The sequence below is a fragment of the Oreochromis niloticus genome, linkage group LG14, assembly GCF_001858045.2.
Source record: "Oreochromis niloticus isolate F11D_XX linkage group LG14, O_niloticus_UMD_NMBU, whole genome shotgun sequence".
NCBI classification, from domain to species: domain Eukaryota; kingdom Metazoa; phylum Chordata; class Actinopteri; order Cichliformes; family Cichlidae; genus Oreochromis; species Oreochromis niloticus.
Window position 1 is genome coordinate 2,088,423 of NC_031979.2, and position 26,498 is coordinate 2,114,920.

General features: G+C 41.5%; 1 protein-coding gene across 7 annotated transcripts; it reads left to right on the top strand.

The window, feature by feature from the left end:
• LOC109194197 (beta,beta-carotene 9',10'-oxygenase) lies at window positions 1-24,912 on the top strand. Of its 7 annotated transcripts, none has more exons than XM_025898499.1 (13): window positions 1-23; window positions 15,071-15,192; window positions 15,283-15,481; window positions 15,567-15,778; window positions 15,857-15,972; window positions 16,098-16,200; window positions 16,280-16,408; window positions 16,617-16,777; window positions 21,397-21,564; window positions 21,686-21,823; window positions 22,139-22,321; window positions 23,815-23,925; window positions 24,001-24,912. In XM_025898499.1, the coding sequence occupies exons 2-13, from the start codon at window positions 15,156-15,158 to the stop codon at window positions 24,115-24,117; spliced, it is 1,674 nt and encodes a 557-aa protein (XP_025754284.1). In that variant the 5' UTR covers window positions 1-23; window positions 15,071-15,155; the 3' UTR covers window positions 24,118-24,912. The 7 variants fall into 7 exon arrangements, with proteins under 7 accessions (XP_025754284.1, XP_019200920.1, XP_025754287.1 ...); XM_019345375.2 differs by lacking the exon at window positions 1-23 and adding an exon at window positions 4,489-4,536; XM_025898502.1 differs by lacking the exon at window positions 1-23 and adding an exon at window positions 4,518-4,536 and having other exon boundaries at window positions 15,074-15,192.
• Window positions 24,913-26,498: the final 1,586 nt, after the last annotated feature.

A 26,498-nucleotide genomic window follows, 5' to 3' on the forward strand; every position in this document is an offset into this window, starting at 1 on the left:
GCGTGAGGTGAACTGAATTTCAGGTAAGAAGTTATGACCTGCACTCTATTTGGGTCAGATATAAACCGAGTTTAGGTGTAGTTTATTTAGCAGCAGTTCTCTTATGTGTTGCTGATAGCCGGCTAGCTAGCTAGTGCCGCTAGCATAGTTAGCTAGCACCGCTAGCGACCCTTCGTGAAAAAGCACCCAGGCTTGGCTTATATTGAGGCGGGTGAAACTCGTGTCAGCACCCGGTCGCTCGCCGACAGTATGTGTTTTAGCTGGACTTATTTTTCGTTTATATGGACCGATGATTTATTTATTTATTCATTTTAGTAACGGTATAAACAGTGAAAGGTGGTGGATTGGCCAGATGTAAACTTCAAATATCTGCTCGTGTTACCAAGACATCCCATATTAGCTCTGATGTTTTCGGTGCCTGCAAAGAGCTAGACAGGTAGCTAGCTAACCCGAGCTGGCTGTCTTTTTGACTCAGGGTCATAGCTGGACTTATTTTTCGTTTTTATGAGCCGATGAGGGTTTTTTTTAGTAACGGTACAAACAGTGAAAGGCAGTGGATTGTCCAGATGCTGGTCGATGTGGAAAAAATAACTGAGTTGTTTGGTAGTCGCTGACGCGGAGCTACAACCGAGGGCAGCTATCCACCGGTGTGTGTCAGAAAGAACATGTGGGGAACGAGGCGGCGAGGCGACCGCCGATCAACCGGTGGTAGATCGTGGATCAGGGAAACCGAAGGCAGGAGAAGCAGGCGGCTGCCGGTCGGAGCGTGAGGTGAACTGAATTTCAGGTAAGAAGTTATGACCTGCACTCTATTTGGGTCAGATATAAACCGAGTTTAGGTGTAGTTTATTTTTGTTGTGCTGACTTTTTACAATCAGTTACAATAACTCGTACTGCGTTCTAGCTAGCACGACAGAGTTTCTATACAGCTGTGTGCGCATGGTGAACTTTATGACAGCCTCCCCTGTCATTCTCTCGCCTGTTGAAACTTCAGTCATGAAACTGATCAATGATCGGCGTTTCTCTCTTGTTTGTTTATCGCGCAAAACAACAGCAGCACCTTTAAGCTTGATCAGCTGTTGTTAGAATTCATTTGCTTTTAATTTCTGGTATCAGCTGATGTTTGCTGGAGCTACAGCTGTAAAAACGGCAGATGTCCTTACTGAATCATCAGAGCTGAACTGGTGATGGAGAAACAGGTTTACCCTTTAGGTGACATGAATAAGTTGAAGGGAAGTTATGAACTATTTTTGAGAGACAAATACAGGGAGTGCAGAATTATTAGGCAAGTTGTATTTTTGAGGAATAATTTTATTATTGAACAACAACCATGTTCTCAATGAACCCAAAAAACTCATTAATACCAAAGCTGAATGTTTTCGGAAGTAGTTTTTAGTTTGTGTTTAGTTTTAGCTATTTTAGGGGGATATCTGTGTGTGCAGGTGACTATTACTGTGCATAATTATTAGGCAACTTAACAAAAAACAAATATATACCCATTTCAATTATTTATTTTTACCAGTGAAACCAATATAACATCTCCACATTCACAAATATACATTTCTGACATTCAAAAACAAAACAAAAACAAATCAGCGACCAATATAGCCACCTTTCTTTGCAAGGACACTCAAAAGCCTGCCATCCATGGATTCTGTCAGTGTTTTGATCTGTTCACCATCAACATTGCGTGCAGCAGCAACCACAGCCTCCCAGACACTGTTCAGAGAGGTGTACTGTTTTCCCTCCTTGTAAATCTCACATTTGATGATGGACCACAGGTTCTCAATGGGGTTCAGATCAGGTGAACAAGGAGGCCATGTCATTAGTTTTTCTTCTTTTAAACCCTTTCTTGCCAGCCACGCTGTGGAGTACTTGGACGCGTGTGATGGAGCATTGTCCTGCATGAAAATCATGTTTTTCTTGAAGGATGCAGACTTCTTCCTGTACCACTGCTTGAAGAAGGTGTCTTCCAGAAACTTGCAGTAGGACTGGGAGTTGAGCTTGACTCCATCCTCAACCCGAAAAGGCCCCACAAGCTCACCTTTGATGATACCAGCCCAAACCAGTACTCCACCTCCACCTTGCAGGCGTCTGAGTGGGACTGGAGCTCTCTGCCCTTTACCAATCCAGCCACGGGCCCATCCATCTGGCCCATCAAGACTCACTCTCATTTCATAAGTCCATAAAACCTTAGAAAAATCAGTCTTGAGATATTTCTTGGCCCAGTCTTGACGTTTCAGCTTGTGTGTCTTGTTCAGTGGTGGTCGTCTTTCAGCCTTTCTTACCTTGGCCATGTCTCTGAGTATTGCACACCTTGTGCTTTTGGGCACTCCAGTGATGTTGCAGCTCTGAAATATGGCCAAACTGGTGGCAAGTGGCATCTTGGCAGCTGCACGCTTGACTTTTCTCAGTTCATGGGCAGTTATTTTGCGCCTTGGTTTTTCCACACGCTTCTTGCGACCCTGTTGACTATTTTGAATGAAACGCTTGATTGTCCGATGATCACGCTTCAGAAGCTTTGCAATTTTAAGACTGCTGCATCCCTCTGCAAGATATCTCACTATTTTTGACTTTTCTGAGCCTGTCAAGTCCTTCTTTTGACCCATTTTGCCAAAGGAAAGGAAGTTGCCTAATAATTATGCACACCTGATATAGGGTGTTGATGTCATTAGACCATACCCCTTCTCATTACAGAGATGCACATCACCTAATATGCTTAATTGGTAGTAGGCTTTCGAGCCTATACAGCTTGGAGTAAGACAACATGCATGAAGGGGATGATGTGGACAAAATACTCATTTGCCTAATAATTCTGCACTCCCTGTATAAAATATTTAGCTTTTATTAAATAGTTATCTGAATCTTACAACCAAAGTTTGTATAATAATACACAAGATTGGCTGTAGACCATTGTTCATCATTCAGAACACTGTGTAAAATAACAAAAAACAAAAAGTGAATGCAAAAGTGCATAAATATTTATTTTACGTGTTTGATATGTGTGGCGGGGCGTGGTCTGCAGTGCCGCTGCAGGGGAGGTGGACCCACCTGAGGGGCATCTGCAATCACACCTCTCGGGCGTAGTCTGTGCTCTCTCGGCTGTTTTTTGGGTGTGTGTCGGGCTGTGAGTTGAAAAGCTACAGCTGGCTGGGAGGGTACACCAACCATGTGTGAAAAGTGGTCCATAACGTACTGGTTCAAAGTGTGTTCGTGCAAACATTGTCGGGGTCTGCCGTGGTACAGAGGGACTTCTGCTTATGAACCTGTGTGCACAGCGTCTGCAAATCGGGGCTGTACAAAGTGACCTCATCTTTACCCAAAACTGTAAGCTGTCATCTGTGAGGCGCGAGCGGTGTTTGTTTTTACCATAATTCATGGTGGAGAATGGCTGCTCTTCTGAGTTTTGCTGTCTGTAGCCGTATGAATGGAAAACTACACAGATTAGCAGCGGCATAGGCACACATAAAATTTCTTCTGAAATTTTCGCTTTCTAGTTATTCTTATTATTATTATGTGTGCCTATGCCAAGAGGCACACATATTACTATTCGTCGGATTTATTATTCTTATTATTATTATTCTCCATCTTCCGCCTAAATTTCGGCACGTATCACGCCCCGCAGTTTTGAGACAAGCTTCATATATGTTACCTCATTTTGTGCGGCCGGATCTGGAATGGTGTGCTATGACTTTTGGTGTTTATGAATTTTATAGTTTTTTAAATATTAATATTTTAGTGAAAATTTTCCCGCGCTCCTCTGCCAAACAGTTTTGACATTAGGATTACATATGTTAGATCATTTTGTGCGGCTGGAGCTGGACTATTATGTTGTGACTTTTGGTGTTTATGACTTTTATAGTTTTTTTAATATTAATATTTTAGTACAAATTTAGGCCAATTCATCTTTTGGCGCCAAATAAACAGACTTCATTTGTGGTGTCTTGGCTCTCTCTAGTGGTATACCGGGAGTAGTACAGCCGAAAAGATTTATCCTTGTGTTGAAAACTCCATATCCCACAATTCATAGCACGCCTCTACAGAGTGAACAATGGCGGCCACTACTTCGTTTTATATGTCTTTTATTCGTGTTTCTAGGTCACAAAATAAACTTTTAAGATATTTTCAGGCGAGAATGTAGGTGTGTAAACTTCAAATATCTGCTTGTTTTATCAAGACATCCCATTATTAGCGACAGTGCTCTGACGACCTCGGTCCTGCCTGACAGCTAGCCGGCTACCTAGCTAGCTGCCGCACTTGGCTGCAAATGGACAGCGAGGGGACTCTCTCTCTCCTTTCACCTCCCCGGTCTCTCGCAAATGCTCACACAGAATCGGAGTTACAGCTGGATGTGGAAAGAATAACTGAGTTGTTTGGTGGTGCTATAATGCGGAGCTACAACAGTGGGCAGCTATCCACCGGTGTATGACAGAAAGGACATGCCGCGACCGCCGATCGACCGGTGTTTGCTAACGCGGAGGTCAATCGTGGATCAGGGAAAGCGAAGGCAGGAGCGTGAGGTGAACTGAATTTCAGGTAAGAAGTTATGACCTGCACTCTATTTGGGTCAGATATAAACCGAGTTTAGGTGTAGTTTATTTAGCAGCAGTTCTCTTATGTGTTGCTGATAGCCGGCTAGCTAGCTAGCTCCGCTAGCATAGTTAGCTCGCGCCGCTAGCAACCCTTCGTGAAAAAGCACCCAGGCTTGGCTTATATTGAGGCGGGTGAAACTCGTGTCAGCACCCGGTCGCTCTCTATTTGGGTCAGATATAAACCGAGTTTAGGTGTAGTTTGTTTAGCAGCAGTTCTCTTATGTGTTGCTGATAGCCGGCTAGCTAGCTAGCGCCGCTAGCATAGTTAGCTCGCGCCGCTAGCAACCCTTCGTGAAAAAGCACCCAGGCTTGGCTTATATTGAGGCGGGTGAAACTCGTGTCAGCACCCGGTCGCTCTCTATTTGGGTCAGATATAAACCGAGTTTAGGTGTAGTTTGTTTAGCAGCAGTTCTCTTATGTGTTGCTGATAGCCGGCTAGCTAGCTAGCGCCGCTAGCATAGTTAGCTCGCGCCGCTAGCAACCCTTCGTGAAAAAGCACCCAGGCTTGGCTTATATTGAGGCGGGTGAAACTCGTGTCAGCACCCGGTCGCTCTCTATTTGGGTCAGATATAAACCGAGTTTAGGTGTAATTTATTTTCGTTGACCTTTTACAATCGTACTGCCACGGGAGTTTATATACAGCTGTGTGCGCACTAAGTTACTGACGTTGGACTTTATTTTATTCATTAGGGTTAGTTCATAGAGTTGCCGTGCCGTAAAAACGGAATCGTCCCACATTCAGAGAAAACATTATGATTTATTCTGTCGTTACGAAGCCTCCCCTGTCATTCTCTCGCGTGTTGAAACGTCAATCATGAAACTGATCAATGATCGGCTGTTCGCTCTTATTTATCGCACTAAACAACAGCAGCACGTTTAAGCTTGATCAGCTGTTGTTAGAATTCTTTTGATTTTAATTTCTAGTATCAGCTGATGTTTGCTGGAGCATGAAGATGAAATCAGGAGATGTCCTTACTGAATCATCAGAGCTGAACTGGTGATGGAGAAACAGGTTTACACTTTAGGTGACATGAATGAGTTGAAGGGAAGTTATGAGTTGTTTCTGAGAGACAAAGACCAAGCTCCTTTTTTGTGTAGCTGACAGCTGGTAACTGTGCAGGGGCAGCTAGGGCATTAACAGAGAAAGGTGGACACAAAGATATACTTTTCTTTCTTACTCTCATATAAAATATTTAGCTTTTATTAAATAGTTATATGAATCTCACAACCAAAGTTTGTATAATAATACACAAGATTGGCTGTAGACCATTGTTCATAATTCAGAACACTGTGTAAAAATAACAAAAAACAAAAAGTGAATGCATGTGTGAAAAGTGGTCCATAATGTAATGCTTCAAAGCGTGTTCATGCAAACATTGTCGGGTCTGCCGTGGTACAATGGGACTTCTGCTCATGAACCTGTGTGCACAGCGTCTGCAAATCGGCGCTGTACGAAGTAACTTCATCTTTACACAAAACTGTAAGCTGTCATCTGTGAAGCGTGAGCGGTGTTTGTTTTTACCATAGTTCATGGTGGAGAATGGCTGCTCTTCTGAGTTTTGCTCTCTGTAGCCGTATGAATGGCAAACTACAGTGATTAGCAGCGGCATAGGCACACATAAAATTTCTTCTGAAATTTTCGCTTTCTAGTTATTATTATTCTCCATCTTCCGCCTAAATTTCGGCACGTATCACGCCCCGCAGTTTTGAGACAAGCTTCATATATGTTACCTCATTTTGTGCGGCCGGATCTGGAATGGTGTGCTATGACTTTTGGTGTTTATGAATTTTATAGTTTTTAAAATATTAATATTTTAGTGAAAATTTTCCCGCGCTCCTCTGCCAAACAGTTTTGACATTAGGATTACATATGTTAGATCATTTTGTGCGGCTGGAGCTGGACTATTATGTTGTGACTTTTGGTGTTTATGACTTTTATAGTTTTTTAAATATTAATATTTTAGTACAAATTTAGGCCAATTCATCTTTTGGCGCCAAATAAACAGACTTCATTTGTGGTGTCTTGGCTCTCTCTAGTGGTATACCGGGAGTAGTACAGCCGAAAAGATTTATCCTTGTGTTGAAAACTCCATATCCCACAATTCATAGCACGCCTCTACAGAGTGAACAATGGCGGCCACCACTTCGTTTTATATGTCTTTTATTCGTGTTTCTAGGTCACAAAATAAACTTTTAAGATATTTTCAGGCGAGAATGTAGGTGTGTAAACTTCAAATATCTGCTTGTTTTATCAAGACATCCCATATTTAGCGACAGTGCTCTGACGACGTCGGTCCTGCCTGACAGCTAGCCGGCTACCTAGCTAGCTGCCGCACTTGGCTGCAAATGGATAGCGAGGGGACTCTCTCTGTCGTTTCACCTCCCCGGTCTCTCGCAAATGCTCGCACAGAATCAGAGTTACAGCTGGATGTGGAAAAAATAACTGAGTTGTTTGGTGTTGCTATAACGCGGAGCTACAACAGTGGGCAGCTATCCACCGGTGTATGACAGAAAGGACATGCCGCGACCGCCGATCGACCGGTGTTTGCTAACGCGGAGGTCAATCGTGGATCAGGGAAAGCGAAGGCAGGAGCGTGAGGTGAACTGAATTTCAGGTAAGAAGTTATGACCTGCACTCTATTTGGGTCAGATATAAACCGAGTTTAGGTGTAGTTTATTTAGCAGCAGTTCTCTTATGTGTTGCTGATAGCCGGCTAGCTAGCTAGTGCCGCTAGCATAGTTAGCTAGCACCGCTAGCGACCCTTCGTGAAAAGCACCCAGGCTTGGCTTATATTGAGGCGGGTGAAACTCGTGTCAGCACCCGGTCGCTCGCCGACAGTATGTGTTTTAGCTGGACTTATTTTTCGTTTATATGGACCGATGATTTATTTATTTATTCATTTTAGTAATGGTATAAACAGTGAAAGGTGGTGGATTGGCCAGATGTAAACTTCAAATATCTGCTCGTGTTACCAAGACATCCCATATTAGCTCTGATGTTTTCGGTGCCTGCAAAGAGCTAGACAGGTAGCTAGCTAACCCGAGCTGGCTGTCTTTTTGACTCAGGGTCATAGCTGGACTTATTTTTCGTTTTTATGAGCCGATGAGGGGTTTTTTTTAGTAACGGTACAAACAGTGAAAGGCGGTGGATTGTCCAGATGCTGGTCGATGTGGAAAAAATAACTGAGTTGTTTGGTAGTCGCTGACGCGGAGCTACAACCGAGGGCAGCTATCCACCGGTGTGTGTCAGAAAGAACATGCGGGGAACGAGGCGGCGAGGCGACCGCCGATCGACCGGTGGTAGATCGTGGATCAGGGAAACCGAAGGCAGGAGAAGCAGGCGGCTGCCGGTCGGAGCGTGAGGTGAACTGAATTTCAGGTAAGAAGTTATGACCTGCACTCTATTTGGGTCAGATATAAACCGAGTTTAGGTGTAGTTTATTTTTGTTGTGCTGACTTTTTACAATCAGTTATAATAACTCGTACTGCGTGGTAGCTAGCACGATGGAGTTTATGACAGCCTCCCCTGTCATTCTCTCGCCTGTTCAAACTTCAGTCATGAAACTGATCAATGATCGGCGTTTCTCTCTTGTTTGTTTATCGCGCTAAACAACAGCAGCACGTTTAAGCTTGATCAGCTGTTGTTAGAATTCATTTGATTTTAATTTCTAGTATCAGCTGATGTTTGCTGGAGCCACAGCTGTAGAAGCGGCTGGTCGAAACCAGGAGATGACCTTACTGAATCATCAGAGCTGAACTGGTGATGGAGAAACAGGTTTACCTTTTTTTTAGGTGACATGAATGAGTTGAAGGGAAGTTATGAACTGTTTCTGAGAGAAATAAACACCAAGCTCCTTTTTTTATTTAGCTGACAGCTGGTAACTGTGCAGGGGCGGATCTAGCAAAGCTTTTGCCAGGGGGCCAGGTAGGGCATTAACAGAGAAAGGTGGACACAAAGATATACTTTTCTTTCTTATTCTCATACAGGGAGTGCAGAATTATTAGGCAAGTTGTATTTTTGAGGAATAATTTTATTATTGAACAACAACCATGTTCTCAATGAACCCAAAAAACACATTAATATCAAAGCTGAATGTTTTCGGAAGTAGTTTTTAGTTTGTGTTTAGTTTTAGCTATTTTAGGGGGATATCTGTGTGTGCAGGTGACTATTACTGTGCATAATTATTAGGCAACTTAACAAAAAACAAATATATACCCATTTCAATTATTTATTTTTACCAGTGAAACCAATATAACATCTCCACATTCACAAATATACATTTCTGACATTCAAAAACAAAACAAAAACAAATCAGCGACCAATATAGCCACCTTTCTTTGCAAGGACACTCAAAAGCCTGCCATCCATGGATTCTGTCAGTGTTTTGATCTGTTCACCATCAACATTGCGTGCAGCAGCAACCACAGCCTCCCAGACACTGTTCAGAGAGGTGTACTGTTTTCCCTCCTTGTAAATCTCACATTTGATGATGGACCACAGGTTCTCAATGGGGTTCAGATCAGGTGAACAAGGAGGCCATGTCATTAGTTTTTCTTCTTTTAAACCCTTTCTTGCCAGCCACGCTGTGGAGTACTTGGACGCGTGTGATGGAGCATTGTCCTGCATGAAAATCATGTTTTTCTTGAAGGATGCAGACTTTTTCCTGTACCACTGCTTGAAGAAGGTGTCTTCCAGAAACTTGCAGTAGGACTGGGAGTTGAGCTTGATGCCATCCTCAACCCGAAAAGGCCCCACAAGCTCACCTTTGATGATACCAGCCCAAACCAGTACTCCACCTCCACCTTGCTGGCGTCTGAGTGGGACTGGAGCTCTCTGCCCTTTACCAATCCAGCCACGGGCCCATCCATCTGGCCCATCAAGACTCACTCTCATTTCATCAGTCCATAAAACCTTAGAAAAATCAGTCTTGAGATATTTCTTGGCCCAGTCTTGACGTTTCAGCTTGTGTGTCTTGTTCAGTGGTGGTCGTCTTTCAGCCTTTCTTACCTTGGCCATGTCTCTGAGTATTGCACACCTTGTGCTTTTGGGCACTCCAGTGATGTTGCAGCTCTGAAATATGGCCAAACTGGTGGCAAGTGGCATCTTGGCAGCTGCACGCTTGACTTTTCTCAGTTCATGGGCAGTTATTTTGCGCCTTGGTTTTTCCACACGCTTCTTGCGACCCTGTTGACTATTTTGAATGAAACGCTTGATTGTTCGATGATCACGCTTCAGAAGCTTTGCGATTTTAAGACTGCTGCATGCCTCTGCAAGATATCTCACTATTTTTGACTTTTCTGAGCCTGTCAAGTCCTTCTTTTGACCCATTTTGCCAAAGGAAAGGAGGTTGCCTAATAATTATGCACACCTGATATAGGGTGTTGATGTCATTAGACCATACCCCTTCTCATTACAGAGATGCACATCACCTAATATGCTTAATTGGTAGTAGGCTTTCGAGCCTATACAGCTTGGAGTAAGACAACATGCATGAAGAGGATGATGTGGACAAAATACTCATTTGCCTAATAATTCTGCACTCCCTGTATAAAATATTTAGCTTTTATTAAATAGTTATCTGAATCTTACAACCAAAGTTTGTATAATAATACACAAGATTGGCTGTAGACCATTGTTCATCATTCAGAACACTATGTAAAAATAACAAAAAACAAAAAGTGAATGCGAAAGTGCATACATATTTATTTTATGTGTTTGATGTGTGTCGGGGCGTGGTCTGCAGTGCCGCTGCAGGGGAGGTGGACCCACGGGTGTAAAGTCTGTGCTCTCTTGGCTGTTTTTTGGGTGTGTGTTGGGCTATGAGTTGAAAAGCTACGGCTGCCTGTGTGGGTACACCAACCATGTGTGAAAAGTGGTCCATAACGTAATGCTTCAAAGCATGTTCATGCAAACATTGTCGGGGTCTGCCGTGATACAATGGGACTTCTGCTCATGAACCTCTGTGCACAGCGTCTGCAAATTGGGGCTGTACGAAGTCACCTCATCTTTACCCAAAACTGTAAGCTGTCATCTGTGAGGCGCGAGCGGTGTTTGTTTTTATCATAATTCATGGTGGAGAATGGCTGCTCTGCTGAGTTTTGCTCTCTGTAGCCGTATGAATGGCAAACTACACTGATTAGCAGCGGCATAGGCACACATAAAATTTCTTCTGAAATTTTCGCTTTCTAGTTATTATTATTATTACTATCCCACGCGGGGCATGACGTCTCAGGGGGCAGTTCGTCCCTGCCTCCGCCTGCGCCACAGTGCTCCATTGGAGTCACATGTCAAAGTTCTCCTGTTATCCCGCCTTGAGTAGAACGATTTCCTTACTCAGTTCTCACTTTTGGTGGGATTCATTAGAGAGAGAGAAATGAAGGACTTTGTAGCTACTGGTTTAACAGAAAATGTTCTAAAAATCAGATGAAATAAAAAAATATGCTCATATTTAACAAAGTTATTTTCCAGGTTAAAATTAAAGTACCATCGAGAAACTTCATAATTCTTTTTTTTTTTTTTTTTTTTTTGCCTGTCCCGTTTGGATCTTTAGCCATCAGAATTGTTGTCTGAAGGCCAAGAAAGATGCCAAGCGGATCATGGATGGATCATCATGGCCTTGCCATATTTGTCCATTTGATTGACCTTTAGAGAGAAGAGAGAAAAAAAAAGAAAAACAAACAAAACACCTGGATCACCTGTATGGGGATAAGAAAAAACAGACAAGAAAACAAACAAAACAAAGTGTCATGAAACGCTGTGTGGCAGGCAGGAATTGGACCCAAAATGCAGGCTCTTAGACACAAGGGATGAAGTCAAAACCACAGCTTTATTCACGGGCTGGGAAAGCATACAAAGTAAACTAAACTAAACTGGGGAATAACACACTAAACTTACAGGGAGACACCAGGAGATCCACACAGCATGAGGGACGACGCGACACTGACTCCGAGAAACACAGGGTTTAAATACACTGGGAAGTAACGAGGGGAATGAGACACAGAAGGAGGGGACAGCTGGAAGAAATCAGGACTGACGAGACAAGGAAGCAAAGCAGGACACATTCACATAAGACACGGACCTTCAAAGTAAAACAGGAAGTATGACACAGAGACGCGAACTTGGCACAGTGGAGACAGCAACTAAGAAACACAGAGACAGAGGCCTAAGAACCAAAATACACAGAGGGATACTAAGCTTGGAACACAAGAAACTAGACTCGGTGGGGCCAGGTGTGAAACTGGTGGGGCCAGGTTTCACAATGGGCTCACCCGAAACCCTGGCTGATTAGGTCCCACACCCGCTTTCACACCTGGGCGCATGTGATTAGAGGATCACCAGGGGGTCCTTTGTCCCTCCTTGGGGGGATACTCCCACTGGGTTTAAATCTGGGACTCTCGGCCATTTGACCTTAGAACTGAAGAAGCTTCTCGGATGAGAGGTGAAACGTCTTCAAGCAACTTAAAGAAGTCCAGACGCTTTTCTTTGCAAACTCCTTTGACTACGATGACCTGGATGACTGAGAACCTTCACAGACGACTCGAGGGAGTAACAAAAGACCAACCATGAGAACAAAATTCATAATACAGAGTGACAGAAAACAAGAAACTCAAACATGCAAAGACACAGACTTACACAGAACTGAGGGGACACAGAAACATGAAGGGCAAGGGATCAAAACTAGAAACCATAAAAAAACTCACAAGTAGAATAATACAAAAACCTTGATGAACTAAACACGCTGGGTCAAGAGACCCAGGACCCTGACACAAAGCAACATAATAAATACAACACCATCACAATAAACTAGCTAACAGTAGATAACAGTAGATACTAAATATTAAATTTTGTTGTGCAGTACGCAAGATCGACAGCGCACAATGTGCTTTGAGGTAGCAGCCAAGAAAGGTGTAGCTTGTGTCTGTGAAGACCCATGTGTACACCTGTGTGCACATCTGTGTGGATCGGCACGCTTGTATTCAAAAGGTTTCTCCATGTAACGATCTGCTAGGGAGTGTGGGGAGCCATAGCCCCGTTCCCCAGGGTATGAAGCAGGTATGGAAGAGAACCAGGCCCCAGACATCCAGAGGCCCCAGAATACGAGGACCACCGGGGGGTAACCGTGCCACCCTCCTGGGAAGAGCTGAGGAGAGCCCCAAATGAGAGGTCACCCAGCAGCCATGGAGCAGAGGCCTGAGGGCACCCCACCCCCCGGAAGGGGCCCAGCCGGGCCAAAGGCGCCAGGCCCCGCCAATCGGCCACCGGGAGTGAGCCGGTACATACATGAGCGCCCAGCCCCAGACACCAAGAACCACCAACACACCAACGTCTGAGGGCATCAGCCACTGGCAGGGAGTGTGGTGAGGGGAGATAGGCCTCCATACCTTGGAGAGTCTGAGATGTTCGCAGAGAGGTGAAGTCTAAGACCCAAGCTGACATATAGACACAGACGAACAGGCACACGGAGACACAAACGTGCATTCCCACCCCCATGTACACAAACAAATACTCGGCACTCACCCGACGTGGAGACAGACACAACTTCAGAATTCTGATTAAACTTTCTACTGATTTTTTTGTTTTTGTGATATAATTTGTCATATTTGCTCAATCTAGAATGAAATGGAATGAAATTAGAATTTTCTCAAGTTTTATGATTAAGAATGTAATGTTGGAAAGTATTTTTTATGCTTGGAGTATTCAGGCTTTTATATTTAATAGATTTTGAGATATTCATGTTTAAACACTGCCGTGAAAATGAAGGCTTGAAAGTTGATCAACAGAGCGTCTTTCAAAAATCGTCAGATGGTTAAGCAGGAAATGTTCTAATAATTGGATGATTTGACATGGAATAACTCATTTGTTAGAATATATACATATTAGTGCTGTCAATAGATTAAAAAAATTAACTAATTAATCTCACAATTTTCTGTAATTAATCGCGGTTAATCGCAATTACTTGATCAATAGCCTGGTTGCAATTACATTTTTCAACTTTATATTTAAGCTTGTAACAGACATTTATGCAATATAATGAACTAAATGCAGAATAAACACAAAGAATGTATGCTTAAATTCAAAGAGAATTTGAATAGCTTTCTTCAGTCTTTTAACACAGGTTCTCTCCTGTGAAATACAACTTTTTTTTAAAAAAAACTAATCTACAAATAAGTAAGTATACACTAATAATATAATATATATTAGTGCTGTCAAACAATTAAAATTTTTTAATCAGATTCATAACAGGGTTACTGTGGATTAATTTTTGATTTTAATCACGATTAAATATCATTCATTTTTATTCTATATTAATCGCATTTCATTTTGCATGAGCAAACAGACTCGAGAAAAAAGGGAAAATATACACACGTAACATGTTTATTGAACATCTTCCACATTCATGTTAACAAAAAACTGTGCAAACATTTATCCACTCTCTCTGTCACTCTTGGGGAGGCACTTCAAGTCCTTGAAACGAGGAACCAAAGTTATGTAAAGCGCCTGTTCTCAATGATATTATCAGGTCTGCAGTTTGTTGCAATCCACTTGGCGTCAGTCAAAATGTCCGAGGTAGACTTACTGCGTCCCCGATGCTCCGTGAGTGGTTTGTCGCAAGTTGAGTGACGCGTTAGCCAAAGTGCTAGCAGCATCCCCGACTAACAAATGCTTCGCGTCAGTGTGATATTTTAAGCTGGAAGTGCTTCGGTGAAAAGAAAATTCCTTCTTGCTCAATGTGCATATTACTTTCTGTCGGTCAACTGTTCCGTCTTGTTATTTTTTTAATACTCAAATTTCCCATCGAGGGGGCCAATGTGCGTTTATCATCTTCCATTTCCTACAGTCGGTTTTCTACATTAAAACTTTAAAAACATCATCTTTAAATTTAATACTTAAAGCTGATTAACAGCAAATTTAAGAAAAGAGAATGCATTTAATATTAGGTGTCAGAATACGGGAAACCCACAAGTCTGCTAGCTTTGTGAGGAACCAAATGAACTTCCATCAGTGACACTCACAGTGTCCTTACTGAAAGCAGAAAAAGCAGAGTCATCCTGTTCATGGCTGATTCTTTTGAGTACATTAGTGAAACATGATACGTGACAAGAACACAACAGATGCTCTTTTTATTTGTGCTTAAGAAAAACTCAAATGTAAAAGACTCCTTTTAGAAAGAAAATATTTTCATATGCAGATTGATTATGTGCATCTGTTTAAAAAAAAACATCCCTCTAAGCCACTCATCCAAGTTCATCTGGTTTCACCATGCTATATATAACCATGCATATTAAGCTTAACTAAAAGAGTCAAAGGAATGATTTGAAAGACTGGACACGGTTATTTGCTGTTTTTTCCAGTCAGATAAAGTGATCATCTGTTACTGCTTACATTTTGATTGCCATTTGCTTCTGTTTTGCACAGAGTTAAACAAGCATGAAATGTCTGATTGCATCCTTTTTGCTGTTTCTATGGTACGTGTCAGAAGGACAGTATAAAATCAGGAGTCAGCATACAAACCAGCAGCATCTCAGAAGAGAGACTAAGCTACAGTAGGCTTAGCCACAGCCATGGATACTGTCAAACATCAGAAAAAGAATACTTCAGGTAAACATTAAATTCTGCTAGCTGGACACACTAACATTATTTTGCTTAAATTATAACAGTGTCCTTTCTGATTATGTTTTTTTCCAACAGCACTCAAGAAATCTAGGTCTGCGAAGAACATCAATCATTACACAAATGTACGTGGTCTGCCTTCTATCGAGAAGATTGTGAGCTCAGTGGAGGACACCCCCAGGCCCATCAGCACCCAGATCATTGGTACAATCCCAGAATGGATCAATGGAAACTTCCTGAGAAATGGGCCCGGAAAGTTTGAGATCGGAAACCACAAGTGAGTGCTGCATCTTTGTGTGTTTATCCATCCGCTTCAGACATCATGAAGCTCACTCCTCTGCATTGCATCCATTTCTCAACAGATTTAACCACTGGGTTGATGGCATGGCTCTCCTGCACCAGTTCAAAATATCAAATGGGCAAGTGACTTACAAAAGCCGCTTCCTGTCCAGTGACAGCTACCAGACCAACAAGGAGCACAATCGCATTGCGATATCTGAGTTTGGGACTGTAACCATGCCGGACCCCTGTAAAAATGTCTTCCAGCGCTTCCTGTCAAGATTTGAATCACACAGTGAGTATCTCGAAGACAAAGCAGCCTGTTGATGCACTAGCTATAGAATAAATAATTCAAAGCTTTCTTTCCCTCTAGAGCCCACAGACAATGCCAACATGAGTTTTGTGACCTACAAAGGTGATTATTATGTCAGTACAGAAACCAACATCATGCACAAGGTGGACCCTGAGACACTGGAGACGACTGAAAAGGTACCATGAGTGTAATGATATGCGTGCAGCTGAAGTTTTAGTGGCACATGTATCAAACTGTAAAAGAAGGTATAGAAGCAATAAAAACTGCAAACCTTTTGTGCCATTGCATTTATTTGTATTAGGTGGACTGGAGCAAATTCATTGCTGTGAATGGAGCCACAGCACACCCTCATACTGAGCCTGATGGTACGACATACAACATGGGAAATTCCTACACCTCGAAAGGTATTTAAGAAACATCAGATCCATTTATTTGGACACTACAGGTTAAGGATCAAAGTTCTAACAGTATCTGGCATGACAGGATCATACTACAACATTATCCAAGTGCCACCAACCAAGAAAACAGAAGATGAAACCCTGGAGGGAGCGTCAGTGCTGTGCTCGATTCCTTCAGTGGACAAGACCAAACCTTCATACTATCACAGCTTTGGTGAGCAAAATGTCTCACACAGTGAAGCATGCACATTTTGAATTTGGGAATAAAAAAGCACAGGTATCAGAATGGAGTGATACTCTGATTTGAGGTGTAGAATGAAAATCATTTCGATCATTGGTTTTCTTATAGTCCTATAGTCTTACTGGACCTGAGTCCCGCTGCAAAGAATCATAACTACAAACTTCTTCTCATTTCATTATAGCGATGTCTGAGAATTACGTGGTGTTCATTGAACAGCCCATCAAGCTGGACCTGCTGAAGATTATGACAGGCAAGCTACGAAGAAAAAGTATCAGTGATGGCTTATTCTGGGACCCGAAACTCAACACAATCTTCCATTTGATCCACAAACACACTGGGAAGGTAGGACTCTAGTTGAATAAGTACCAATAAAGATTCCATATTTAGCAAGAAGATGGAGTACAAAATTTTCAAACAACATTAACAAGCTGCACCTATAAATTGCATGGATGTAATTCACAAAGACACTCAAGTGCTTTTAAGTGGTGAGTAATACCCCCACCAAACAGAAGCCTAAAGTTTTTCTAAATACTTTATTCTAGGCTATATTATTTATTTAAGAAATGCCCCATCTATATTGGGGCACTTGTTAGTCAGTGCAGCCAAATCTCTAACTCCAGTGCCCATATGGTGTCACAGAGCCCCAACAGCAGGATTTAGGTGGAAACTAAAAGACTAAAACTCTTAAAATATAACAGTGAATTTATTTACAGTAGAAATATTGCAACTAAAGTTTTACAAATTTACAGTGATGATACTGGTTCCCAATGGACGGGTGTGGACAGGTTTGATATGGGAAACACGAACGTCAATTCAAGTCAAAGTTTATTCATATACCACATTTTGAAACAACCTCCACTGACCAAAGTGCTGTGCAAGTTATATAAAATATACACTGTATAAAAACACTCACTAAATTAACAATAAATATAAACAAAAACTCAAATAAAACAAGGAAATAAAACTGTAATTGCATGAAAACCACAGTATTCTGTTCAACTAAACCTGAAAGCAAGCAAGAACAAATAGGTTTTAAAAGTGTTTTAAAATGATTGAGAGACTGGACAGCTCCGGTGTAAAAAGGTAAGTTGTTGCAAAGATTAGGAGACACCACCGAAAAGGCTCTATTGCCTCTGGTTTTAAATCTGGATATCAGAATCTCCAGGAGCAGCTGGTTCATGGACCTCAGACATTATGAACCTTCATATTTCTGCGAACATTTAGGTAAGCAGAAAAAAGACTGATCATGGGACCAATGAAATTTGGAGATAACTTTTTTGATTCAGTACATAATGGAATGTTCTTAGCAGACAACCAAATCTTTTGACCTAGTTGGTAGGATGTCTGTTTACAATTGGCCAGAGAAGCTTAGGCAGACTTTCAAAGGTGGCGGTAATGGCAAAGATGGTGCAGGTCAGAAGGAACAGAGAGCTCACTTTCAGTTGTGTTTAAGACTGGTGGTTGATAGCCAGGGGAGGCCTCGAATGATGACAGCCTTGTGGCAGATGAAGTCATACTATGAGCATACACTATCTAGGATAGCTGAGAACTCCAGAAGGAGTGGTTGGTGGAAGTGACACATCTGAGTGCAGCCTCCAGTTCTTGATTTGCTCGCTCAGTTTGGCCATTGGTCTGCGGGTGACAGTGACCTGGGCCCCAAGTTCAGCACAAAACTCCCTCCACACCCAGGAAGTGAACTCAAAAACAGGACTCTGAGCAGTCCTGCATTTAATTTAAAGCTGTTCTATAAACAGCTGTGTATATTTGTACATTTTATACATATATATATATATATATAATATAATGTTAATACTGTCCATATGTATATAGTGCTGCAGAACTGTGCCCCCCCCCCCAGCATGTTTGCACTGAGTAGGAGATCCTCTGTATCTCATTGTACAACCATATAGTGACAATAAAGCCATTCTATTCTATTCTATTCTATTCTAGTCTATTCTATTCTGCAGCAATGGAGGTTGACCAAGCCTTGAAAGCTGGTGCTACTAATCCCTACAGGTGTTCCAACTTTTCTGGATTACTTACAGTCCCCTCTGTCTGCATAAAAGCAGTGTTGGAACTAGGGGTGGGTTTTGATACTTGATTTTCCGATTAAAATCGATTCTAGCTTGAATAATGTGATATCGATTCATTAAAATCCTGAATAGATTTTTAAATATAAATTTATTTTGCCTGAAACGCCAGAATCTCAGGTTAAACCTCACAAAATTTCGACAAACACCAAACAGCTGAAACAATAAATGAGAGCAGGTACACGGATTCTGCACAAAGACGTAAACACATCAGAATCAGAATCAGTAAGATTTCTCACCCAAGTGCACGTACACGGACACGCCGCCGGGGGTGAAAGCCGACAGCTCACAGATTCTGATGCATCGGCGGGTCCACGCTTTGTGTTTACGTCTTTTTTTGCGCTCGATTCTGCTTGAAGCTGTAGGCTTTGTCTCTCTCCAACCAAATATAACTGAACCAGCAGCAAAAGAAGATCCAAACTACGCCTCACATTTCGCTTCACATAAACATCGTCATTAATTCCCTCTTACTTTTGCTGTTTTGCTTCCACCACGATAAAATCACACTTCCTGCAGAGCTCTGTCTCTCTCTCTCAGGAATAGTTTCCCATCTAAAAATCTCTCTTTTCTGCATTATTCGCTTGCTTATTACGCACCAGTCTACCGTTATGTACAGCACTGTCGGCCGCTGTGTTTGTTTTTGTTTTTAATTTAACTGACTTCCGACAACAAAGTCTCATTTCTGCTGTTCAATACTGAAGAAATTTAAACTTCTTTAACTTTTTTATGCAAAATTGCAAAACACTTAGCTGTGTCTTTAATAAAACCTCTGTAACTTTGCTGTGTTTCACTTCAGCAGCATCAGGTAATTTTTATATGTTCATTCATGGTTTTCTTCTGTTTTCATTTTACTGCAGAATATTTTTAGGTGGTTATCTGCTATAAAAAGACAGGCCAGGAAAATCTCCTTCATGTTTTTCTGTGTTTTATGCTCTGTTATGCTCTGTTACCCAAATGCTCCAGTACCTCTTGCCAGAAGGCAACAAGGTGAAGAGTGTGTGAGAGGGCTGTGTGGGGTCCTCCACAATGCTGGTGGCTTTGCAGATGCAGCGGGTGCAACAGGTGTCTGTGATGGAGGGAAGAGGAGGCTCCAGTGATCTTCTTAGCTGTTCTCACTATCCGTTGTAAGGTACTGTGATCTTACCAGACAGTGATGCAGCTCCTCAGGATGCTCTCGATAGTCCTCCTGTAGAAGGTGATGAGAATGGCTGGTGGGAGATGGGCTTTTCTCAGCTTCCGCAGGAAGGAGAGAGGCTGTTGGGCCTTCTTAGTTATGGAGCTGGTGTTGAGGGACCAGGAGAGGCTCTCTGGCAGGTGGACACCAAGGAATTTGGTGCTCTTGACAACCTCCACAGAGGATCCATCGATGTTAAGTGGACAATGATCTCCTGAAGTCAACAATCATCTCCTTTGTTTTGTCCACGTTCAGAGACAGGTTGTTGACTATACATCAGTCTGTTAGCTGTTGCACCTCCTCTCTGTACGCCGACTCGTCATTCTTGCTGATGAGACCCACAACAGTCGTGTCATCGGCGAACTTGATGATGTGGTTCAAACTGTGCATTGCTGCACAGTCATAAGTCAGCAGAGTGAACTGTGGACTTGTTTGGTGGTGGCCATGAGCTTGTCCCTCAAAGCAGATAATCACCCGCTGTTTAGAAATACTTTGGATTTAATGTAAGTGATGTTAACCAGAACCAATCAGTGTGCTGTAGAGTTGTGCCTATTTAGAGCAACACGACTTACTGATTGGCCTGAAAACACAAAATGCAGTGAAATTAATGCATTAACCCCAAGAAAAACAATGCAGTGGTTGCTAGTGTCAATCTTCCAAAATCATGTCAGCAGATCCATCCAGCTCACAAAGACGTACTGAAAACTCCAAAGAACATACTTGACAAATAATGTCATCCCCTACTACATATATTTTTCTAAAGTGAAAAAACTGCACTGTAACTGCAACACATCGCAGGGAAAATGTCACAGCTGATGAATTTAGTGAAAGACTTTATATGTAGCTTTTAGGAGACGCATTAAGGCCAAGTCAATAAACACATATTTTTCTGTAAAGGTTCATTCATAAAGATTAATTTGCAGGAATGTAGCACAATGTAAAGGTGATTAGTGTCTTAATTTTTCTTCAAGAGATATACTAAAAATAAAGATATATTTGGACGCAAAGATTTGTAGAAATGTGAAGATGTAAAAGCACAGCTTTATTTTCATGACAGTGCTAGAAAAGTGTTTTTGTCATTAAAAATTAATGAATAATCGTGACTAATGACTGTGATCTGAATACTGATCATAATAATTGTGATAATAGTTTTGGCCATAGTTGTCCAGCCCTACATTGTAGTATGAGTGAAACATGCAAAAGGAATGCCAATTCCCACCTGACACCTGGTGCTCTGCTCTAGCCTGTAATATTAGGTCCCAAACGAACTTTACAGTAGCTACGCTTGTGACTGTTAGATAAAATGTTAGCTATGTTGTTTTTTTCCTGTGTTTCATTGTGTTTAGAGTTAAGTAGTTTAGCTTTAGTTCAGTGTTTCCGTTGCTTTCTTTGGTTGTGACAGCTGTGACACCATGGGTGTAGTGGGTTGGAAACTCATGTGAAGACCTGTGATGTGAAACCTTGTATTATGACTATTAGAGATGATAAGTGCTTTCCATAAATGTGACGATTCCTTTTGAACATTTAGTAACTTAAGATGGTTTGTTACATTTTTTTTTTTTTTGGAACCATTAGAAAGGTGAAAAAAGTCAGATTAATTTAAATATTAAGTAAAATTATTTTAATATGAACTATAATGTAATCAATGAATGTAAACAGTGCCACGGTGCATTTCCATTCTTGTTTTTGTGTTTCAGGTAAGCTCCATCAAGTATCTTGCAAAGCCACTGTCAACCTTCCATCAGATCAATGCATTTGAGGAGGATGGATTCTTGATCATAGATTTGTGTGCATCAGATGATGGCCAGGCAATTACAAACTACAACATCCAGAACATGCGCAAGTCTGGAGAAGCTCTTGATGAGGTAAGTTAGTTAAGTAAAGTTCATTACTGACTTTGCTGTGCAGTTTATGGAAAATCCTTATGCTGCTTTTGGTTTGTCTGAAAAGATTGCTCATTGAAGTTAACTAGATCTTCCTCATCAGGTGTACAACACCTTGAGTAGAGCCTTCCCCCGGCGATTTGTGCTGCCTCTCAATGTGGGCCCTGACACACCCTACAACCAGAACCTGATTACCCGGCCGAACAGCATAGCTACTTCTGTAAGAATTGCCAAGAACAAGGTAGGGCAACCAGCATGATTAAAGTACATGTATCAACTTTTACTGATGGTTTTCCCATTCTTATAGTTTCAGTTTTTTAATGTAAATATCTCACAAAAACAGTAGGATTTTACAGTCGAGCAATTTAAGGTAGTTAAAATTTACATGCTTTACCAAACCTACTGCTTCTTTCTTTAGAACTTATTTAAATTCTCTCTTCTATATAAATGCTTAATTGGACTTTCCCATTAAAATGTCAATATGTAGCACTTTCACTACCTGAATCTCAATGATTACCTTTTTTGCTTTTTGTTTTGTTTTTTAAAACCTGTGCAGGTGTTCTGTACCCATGAGGACCTCCATGGGGAGGATCTCCATGAATACGGAGGTCTGGAGTTTCCTCAGATCAACTATCACAAATTCAACACCCATCCCTACCGCTACTTCTATGGCTGTGGCTTCAGACACCTTGTAGGGGACACGCTGATTAAGATGGATCTCTGCGGAAAACGGATGAAGGCATGTTGTTTTATTGGAGCAAAGAAAAGAGAGCTCGCATTTCCAATCTGTGGAACAAGTTAACCCCCACAACTGAAATCAACAGTTTCCAGATAGAACCAATTATATCTGTTTATATTTTAGTTCATTCACAAAATAAATTTGCTGAGATTTAAATTTGTAATAACAAACGTATCAGACACTTACTGTGTAGTGACAACTGTGACATTTGAAAAAGCATTTAGAGAGCGCAACTCACCCCAAAGGGGAAAGAGCTATATTAAAGCGTTTTAAGATAAGATAAGATAAGATGACCTTTATTAGTCCCACAGGTGGGAAATTTGTTTTGTTACAGCAAAAGTGCAAAGTTATGTAGCAGAAATTAGAAAACACTGGAATGCAATAAAATACAATAAAATAAAATAAAATACTATATACAATAGAATAATATATACAATAGAATAAAATAGAATAGAATAGAATAATATATACAATAGAATAAAATAGAAATACAAATACTATATACAACTGAGTAGGAAAATACAAAAATACAACTTCGTCAGAAGAAGAATTGCACATATAGGAGTCTTATTGCACATGTTTGGGTTTGTGTGTTTGATCAGTTAAAGTCTTTGTTGTGGAGTCTGACAGCAGTGGGGAGGAAAGACCTGCGAAATCTCTCCGTCCCACACCGTGGGTGCCGCAGTCTCCCACTGAAGGAGCTGCTCAGTGCTGTCAGAGTCTCCTGCATGGGGTGGGAGATGTTGTCCAACAGGGATGACAGCTTAGCCACCATTCTCCTGTCACTCACCACCTCCACTGGGTCCAGAGGGCATCCTAGAACAGAGCTGGCCCTTCGGATCAGCCTGTTCAGTCTCTTCCTGTCCCCGGCAGAGATGCTGCCTCCCCAGCAGACCACACCGTAAAAGATGGCTGAGGCCACCACAGAGTCATAGAAGGTCTTCAGGAGTGGGCCCTCCACTCCAAACGACCTGAGTCTCCGCAGCAGGTACAGCCTGCTCTGCCCTTTCCTGTAGAGGGCGTCTGAGTTATGAGTCCAGTCCAGTTTGTTGTTCAGATGAACACCAAGGTACCTGTAGCTGTCCACAGCCTCGACGTCCATACCTTGGATGTTCAGTGGTGGTTTTATGCTGATGTCAGCCTTGGTAATATAGAAATCTAGTGTAGTATATTATTGTAGTACATTGTAGTATGTATATGTATATGTAGTAACTTTTTGTGTCATTGTGAAATTATATAATGTTGTATTGAAAAACAACAGGCCTAGTAATATACCAGGCCTCCCCCCAGGCCTGGTATATTACTAGTATGAGACTGAAGACAATCCATAAAAATTGTGGGTAATATGGAGTTAACAAACAGTAAACAAAGTTAGACTGGACTGTCCCACAGGTATTGAGAAAACATTGTTATTGTGATTTTTCTTTTATTGTCATGAGTGTGATATAAATGTGATATTGTCACAGCCCTGGTGTGTAAATGTTCCCTCACAGGTGTGGGAACATCCTGGTCAGTATCCATCTGAGCCGGTCTTTGTTCCCTCTCCTAATGCTACAGAGGAGGATGATGGTGTCATCATGTCTGTGGTCATCACTCCAGACGAGGTTAGTCAGGCTCAGCCATTTTAAACAGGGTACTCTTTATAGATAGTTCTTTACCCATGTCTCTGTTCTCTCCAGGACAAGAGTACATTCCTTCTGGTGTTAGATGCCAAGACATTTGAGGAGCTGGGCAGGGCGGTGGTACCTGTCAACATCCCCTATGGCTTCCACGGGACATTCAATGCCACAGCTTAGACATCTGATGGATGTACATGTGACTTCACAGGGACACACCTACACTGTGTACATGTTGACTTGAGAGCAAAGACCCTCACTTAAAGAATTCCTTTATTCTCATGGCATAGTGATATCTCTGTTAAAGCATATATACTTTTTTCAGACTTGAGGTTTTATTAAGTGTCGATATAATCTGCGTTGAAATACAATCTTTTGTTTCTATTGTTTTTCCTCAGTTATCTTTTGATATGTGGCAAAATGAAAGTACTGAGGGTTTTTATAATATCTGCTATTTCATGCATTGTGATTGCTATAAAAAAGTAAAACTGATTTTATGACACTGGAAATACACACTTTGACACAGGACACATGTTGGAGAAACCTCTGTGACTTTAAAACGTACAATTTCAGAAACATTCACGACTCACTCAGCATTTTGTCAATAAATGAAGCTGAATTTAAACACCTGGTAACAATATTTATTCTCATAAGAAATGCCTGGGGGCACCCTAAGATCAAAAACGCAGAAAACAAAACTGCATTTTTGCAGCATTTTGCTTCGAACGAGGATAAACCCAGCAAAGCTTTGTGTACAGTTTTTTTTTTTACAGTCATGAGGTTAAATTAAATTTCATCTATGTTTTTTTTTTTTTTGCTTTTTTGTTGTGAAGAAAATTCTAAAATACATATTTTATAATAATGTATTTGGTCAGATTTGAGTTTTCCAACAAACTGAATTGTAAACCTTCAATAATCAAAGTGTCACCATTATGTGTGACTAAAGACACATTTGACTCAAACCCAGAACAATAACATATTTCTTCAATGTACTTAATCAGCAGCACAGAACACTGGGAAAAAACATTTAAATCTTAGAATCCAGTTCTACTTTAGTACATGAATAAGTTCACTACACAAACAAAACTGTTCACAATGTCAAACAAAAAGGTGTGCTCCCTCACACAGGTGACAGGGCAGGCAGCACACTAACCCTTCAGTTTATCAGAAATAAGAGCCAGTGTTTCCTTCAGATGTTTCTTCTTCTCTTTGAGGTGAGCTTCCAGGTTTCGTGCTTCAGCCAAAATGGCCTCCAGCTCCTTCATCTGTGAGGCGTCTGCAGCAGCTCTCTCCCTACAACAGTGGACAAACACTGACCATGAAGCTGTGCAACAACAAAAAGCAATCAGTCGTTTTAAGCTAGCATTAATTTTGGTTTAGATTGGAACAGGATGAAACGCTTCACTTCAGTGACATTATCATAAATGACAAATTTAGTTGCTTCTCTGAGCTCTAAGCTAAGTTCCACCTTCCTCAGTCACATTTTTACCTTCTAATTAGACATTTTGTATCAGCCCATGCCCCTAATTTCATTGTTAAGCAAGACATATACAGCCCGCTTCGATCTTAAGTGGGCCGGACCAGTGAAACTCTGTCAGTGTCAAGTTACATGTTTAGCTGTTTTTCTACATGATATTATATAATTACTTTATTAAGTCTACTTATAAAAAAAAAAAAAAAAAAAACTGGTGGAAAGTTAAAAACAGAAACTTTTCTGTCATTTCACCGTTTAATGAATTTGTGCAGTATGAAGTGGAGGCTTTTATTAGTAGGAAAAGGTGTAAAACTTACAAAAATACAGTTAAAAGTCCAACATTTGTGTTTGTGGTGAGCAGCCGATCAAACAAGGTAAGAATTTTAAATGGCTTCATGTGCACATTCAGCCACTGAGACTCATTTCGACACTGAGCCATGGCTCTGTGCTACATGCACACATTTCTGCATCGCTGCCATCAGACACTTTGTATGTAGTTTATGTCATTTATACATTATGTATACATTATGTCATTTTGGGGCGACCGTGGCTCAGGGGATTGGGAAGCTCATCTGTTGCCGGTTCGATCCCCCGGCTCTCTCTGTCCTGGGCAAGATACTTCACCTACCGCCTACTGGTGTTGGCCAGAGGGGCCGATGGCGTGATATGGCAGCCTCGCTTCTGTCAGTCTGCCCCAGCTGTGGCTACAACTGTAGCTTGCCTCCACCAGTGTGTGAATGTGAAAGTGAATGAATAGTGGAATTGTAAAGCGCTATATAAATCCAATCCAAACCAATTTTCAATACTGAACTGTAACTTTAGTCTTTGTAAAGGAAGCCATTTTTATTCAGTGTTCTCATAAAAGCCTTCTATGGATTTGCTACTACTATGGAGAACATACATGAGCTTTAAGCCCCGGAGGAGTTTGGAACCTTTTGTCTCCACGATGAGAACCACTACACTTGCTGACTTTGGAACATCTGCCCTCTTCCTTCCTCCACGTAATGGTATGATCCCAGTCCGTCTTTGCATGTGGCCACATGGTGTGCCCATCAAAGTAAAGTCTAACCTCTGTCTGCATGGATTC